The sequence below is a fragment of the Prunus mume genome, linkage group LG2 (genome assembly GCF_029339155.1).
Source record: "Prunus mume cultivar Tortuosa linkage group LG2, ASM2933915v1, whole genome shotgun sequence".
Classification (NCBI taxonomy): domain Eukaryota; kingdom Viridiplantae; phylum Streptophyta; class Magnoliopsida; order Rosales; family Rosaceae; genus Prunus; species Prunus mume.
In genome coordinates, this window is record NC_142699.1 from 27574817 (window position 1) to 27579634 (window position 4818).

Consider the following 4818-nt stretch of genomic DNA (forward strand, 5'->3'; position numbering starts at 1 on the left):
AATCTGTCTTTTTATTTATTTATAATTATATTGAGGTACATTTACGTACGTGGCCACTGTGATATTTGTGATGGCCTTTTGTCAATTGTTTTCAACCTTATTGTCTCTTTCAGTTTGAGTAGCTTCACATGGAGATAACATGGGGAGTAATATTTTATTTGGGACAAGTTTTGGACTACAGTACAAACTGAATATGGCTATAAATAGGGCAGGCATAATACAAGGATGCTGCACCAACACATCAAGCTACGAGCCAATACCCGTTCTTTAGCCCTAGCCTTTGAAATCCCCAAGGCTCCCTACCCTAAGTCATCATCATGCTTGGCGACCTCGCAAAAAATTTGTTTTCTAAAGTTGAGGCTAGCCTGTTTTCCATGTCTGATAAGAAAATCTTGGACCAAATTTATGCAACTCATTATGTCAATGTTGATACTTCCTTTGATGAGGATTCTCTTTTCGAAATTGTTGAAAACATCCTCAAGCATGCAATCCAAACTGTCGACAAAATTGTGCAGGTACTTTATCACAAATATTCTTATTAATTATATATTATCATACCATTGATCATTATTAATTATTATTAATATCTAAAGCACTGCTACATAAACTTGTGGGTTGTTGCAGGGTACCCAAGTGCATGAGGAAAACATAGAGGAGAAGCCCCTCAAGGCCAACTTCAGTACACCATTATGCATACTTAAGTCCATAGCCAGCGAGGTAATTACCTCAGAAAATAAATAATATTTTTTTTTTATATTGCTCGTAACAAATTTTCATGTACATACATTATTTTTTATTATTTTTTATTGTTTGCTTTCATATTTTTCATATTAAAACTATTAAATACTTAAATTTTCAGATGCAATGCAAACCTCCTGGTGAGAAAGTTGCCCATGAAACTGCCCTTGCAATACTGAACAAGCTGTCAAACTATTCATGGGAAGCAAAGGCAGTGCTGACTCTGGCAGCTTTTGCTATGGAATATGGGGAGTTCTGGCTCCTTGCCCAGGCTCAGGAATCGGACCGACTTGCCAAATCAATTTCAATCCTGAAGAGAGTCCCTTTCCTCCTCAAGCCCTCAAACCTGCAAAAAAGAAGGCAAGCAGTGCTTGAGCTTAACAACTTGATCAAGGTTACAATGCGAGTTATCGGGATCTTCGATCAGTTCGAAAAGCTTTCCAGTTACGATCCAAAGGATGTGCCGGAGTTGGCCTTAGCAATGGAACATATTCCAGTGGATGCGTATTGGGCTATTGTGACTCTTGTTGCGTGCGCAACTAAGGTCACTATTCTCACCAGTGATGAGTACGTTAACTCTTCATTCTTAATTGATGTCTGACAAAAAAAAATTCAATATTTGTTTAGTACTTCAAAATAGTATGACCATGGTGGTTCCCTTTGTTTCAGGGACAAGGAGCATGACCTAGTCCCATACGCTCAAAAAATCCATTTCATCCTGAACACGCTTAACATACAGCTGAAAAGTTGTAGAAAACAAGTTGGTGTGTAATACTTGCAGATCCTTCATTAGGAGTCATATTATAATATTAATGAAAAATGATGAAAAAGGTAATTTTTTTATAATCCACAGAGGACGCAGAAGCTTACCGGAGGATAAGGAAAATCTTTCGAACTCCTACTGAAATCAAGGAGGTTTTCAAGGCCCTGATCTACAGCAAAGACAATGTTCAGCCACTGATTGATGGTTCTGCTAAACAAACGGTTTGCTCTACTGCCCTTACAGATTGCTGTTTAAGAAGTATATTATGTTTTTAATAGAGTGAAATTGTGGTGGCCTAATTGTTTAAACAGGTTGATATCGACATCCTGAGGAAGAAAAACATACTACTATTCCTTTCAAGCCTAGATATCACTGATGACGACATTTTTATCCTCAAACCCATTTATGAGTTCACTAAGAAAGAGGACGAGCATAAGATTGTGTGGATTCCAATCGTCGAGCAGTGGACCGATGAGCTGCGAAAGAAGTTCGAGACCCTGAGGATCAAGATGCCGTGGTACACAGTGCAGATCTCTGCACCCATAGCTGGTATCAGGTTCATCAAGGAGGAGTGGAACTTCAAGGGTAAGCCTACATTGGTGGTGATGAGCCCACAAGGAAAGGTTGAACATTCCAACGCATTCCACATGATTCGGGTATGGGGACCCAAGGCCTTCCCTTTCACAGAAGCAAGAGAAAAAGAAATCTCAAAGTCTCTTCAATGGTTTGGCAATTTAATCAGAGAGATTTATCCGACTCTACCCGACTCTGTAAGTTCCTTTTAATTAATAATTCCAACAAAAACCATACATTTATCAAAGCCATACATTTAGGGTCCCTCTGACATTACCCGTATTTGAATCTATGATGTTAATTTGATGATAAAGCAAGTTTTTGTGGTTTAATTTATTTTGATCAAACAGAAAGAGGATGAGTACATTTTCTTCTATGGAGGCAAAGACAAAGACTGGATGAAACAATTCAAAGAGAAAGCAACTGCTCTTGCAAATGATCTCATCTTGAAGGAAGCAAAGATTAACATAAAGTTGTTTTGTGTGGGGAAAGACAGCAAGGGAGAAGATGACTTTGGCATTCTATGGCGCTTCTGGACCGGAATAGAAAGCCTGTTCCACACCAAGATAAACAAGCAGGCCGACTCAGCCACACTAGAAATCCAAAAGCTACTTTCTTACAAAAATGAAAGTGGATGGGCTGTGCTCAGCAAGGGGTCTTCTTTGGTTGTCGCTGGTCATGGTATCTCAATTTTGAAGGTGACAGAGGACTTTGACAAATGGAAGGGACAAGTGAGAGAGAAAGGCTTTGAGTTTTGTTTCACAACATACTATGCGAAGATTGGCCTTACACCTTGCTGCCGCCTTGATATTCCAGGCTCTACCGGGAAGGTCCCGGACACAATGAAATGTCCCGATTGCAACCGTAGCATGGAGACTTTTATCAGTTACAAGTGCTGCCACATTGATGCCCCTAGTGTGCATCATTAAGTTCTGGGTTTCGTTCTTTTAGTACCACTGCTAGGCAGTGAATATTATGCTAGAATAAAAGGGTATCTAATTTCCCATTCCTGTAATGTGGAGTACAGATTGTGTAATTGTTCTATTATGTTTCTTTCGGCCAGATTATTCATGGCAGTCTTTGTGATGTTAATGTTTTATTGGTTAATAATGTATTGAATAATTTCAATGTACTGGTTGTTGGCTTTGAAAGGCATTACAAGCATGTTTGAGCGTCTTATATATAGCCCTTAGGTGAGGCCTTATCTTTTAATCATTGAATCAAGCTAACCCAATTGATCAAAAGGGTAAAAGATAGGACTTTACCTAAGGACCATATATTAGGTCTCACTATAAAATGACTCTTGGAAATAGATTAGTTTGGGTTAGGTTATGCAAGGGTCAATGCCTAATTAATTGGGTCAATGGTTTATTAATATATATATGAGACTTGAGCCTTAGGCTCTATGATTTAAATTAAACCCAATTGATTAATTGATTATTTTAAAATTTAAATATTAGATAATGTCTTTAAAACGTTATCTGATTGGGTTGTCTTTTGTGAGATACAGGCACCCTACAAATACATATGTTCTCTTATAGAGAAATATACATCAAATTCATAGACAACTTCATATCATATTCCTATATAAACCTGAAGGATAAACACACAGATTTCACCAGAAATCAAAGCCCCAGTAATAGGACTTTGATTTAGATAGTTGTATTTTGATGGAGTAGATGCTTGCAAAACTGTAAGTACTTAGTAGGGGCGAAATTTTGTTTCAAGGATATTGCAATTTTGCCAGTCTCTATCTGCAAGAACAGTCAGTTCTGCAAGCCTCATATAATATCTTTGGTATGGATCTTTAAAACATACCTATCACTACTACGTTTCACTATTTGCGCGACGAAACATTGCGCGACGAAGAACAACTCGTCGCTTAAAACATACTTGCGCGATGAAAATGACTATTCGTCGCGCAATCCACTGAAAATTTGCGCCACCAAACTTTTTCGTCGCGCAAAATGTATATGCGCGACAAAACAATTTTTCGTCGCGCAAACAGAGTTAAAAAAAGCGGGGGGAATTTTTTTAGCGCGAAACATTTGCGCGACGAGAAATATCGTCGCCAAAGGCAACATTGCGCGACGAAGAAATTCTCCGTCGCGCAAAAAGGACAGTCCCCTCATTTAGCGCGACGGAAAGACGTTTCGTCGCGTAAGAGAACAAGAGATATTTTATTTTTTGGCGCCAAAATGACCTGGGTGGGATATTTTCTTTGCGCGACGTAATTACATTTCGTCGCGTAAAGTTCAACGCTTACGTGATTTAATATCTTGTGTTGCGCGACGGAATTTTGTTTTTGCGCGACGAAATTTTGCGCGACGGAAAATTCCAGCGTCGCGCAAAAGTAAGATGTCGGCAGGTGTTTGCGCAACGAAAAATGGGTTTGCGCGATTTAATTATTTGGTTTTTTGACGGGAGTTTGCGCGATTTAATAAGTATGTTCGTCGCGCAAAGTCCTTCTTCTTCATATTAGAATTCTGCCATTGCAGAGGCGAATGCAAAAACAAAGCATTCGCCTCTGCCTTTCTCTCAACCTCTCTGCTGCTGGGATTTCAATACATTGATTGGGTAAGTATTTTTCGTCATTAGTTTAAAAGTATTAATTTAAGTTCGTACTAAGGTTTTTTAATTTGTTTTCGTTAGGGATATTTGTAATTAGCGATTGGTGGAGAACGATTGAGAAGGTATTTTATTTGTTTTATATATGTTTAAAATGTTCTTGTGAAGTTATATTT

General features: G+C 38.5%; 1 protein-coding gene across 1 annotated transcript; it reads left to right on the plus strand.

Annotated features, from left to right (window-relative positions):
• The first annotated feature begins 212 nt into the window (after positions 1 to 212).
• LOC103323881 (protein SIEVE ELEMENT OCCLUSION B-like) lies at positions 213 to 3238 on the plus strand. The gene is made up of 7 exons (XM_008225902.2): positions 213 to 515; positions 625 to 717; positions 860 to 1305; positions 1408 to 1502; positions 1592 to 1722; positions 1813 to 2271; positions 2425 to 3238. Exons 1-7 carry the CDS (start codon positions 318 to 320, stop codon positions 3001 to 3003), a joined length of 2001 nt encoding a protein of 666 aa, XP_008224124.2. The 5' UTR covers positions 213 to 317; the 3' UTR covers positions 3004 to 3238.
• The last annotated feature ends 1580 nt before the right edge of the window (positions 3239 to 4818 follow it).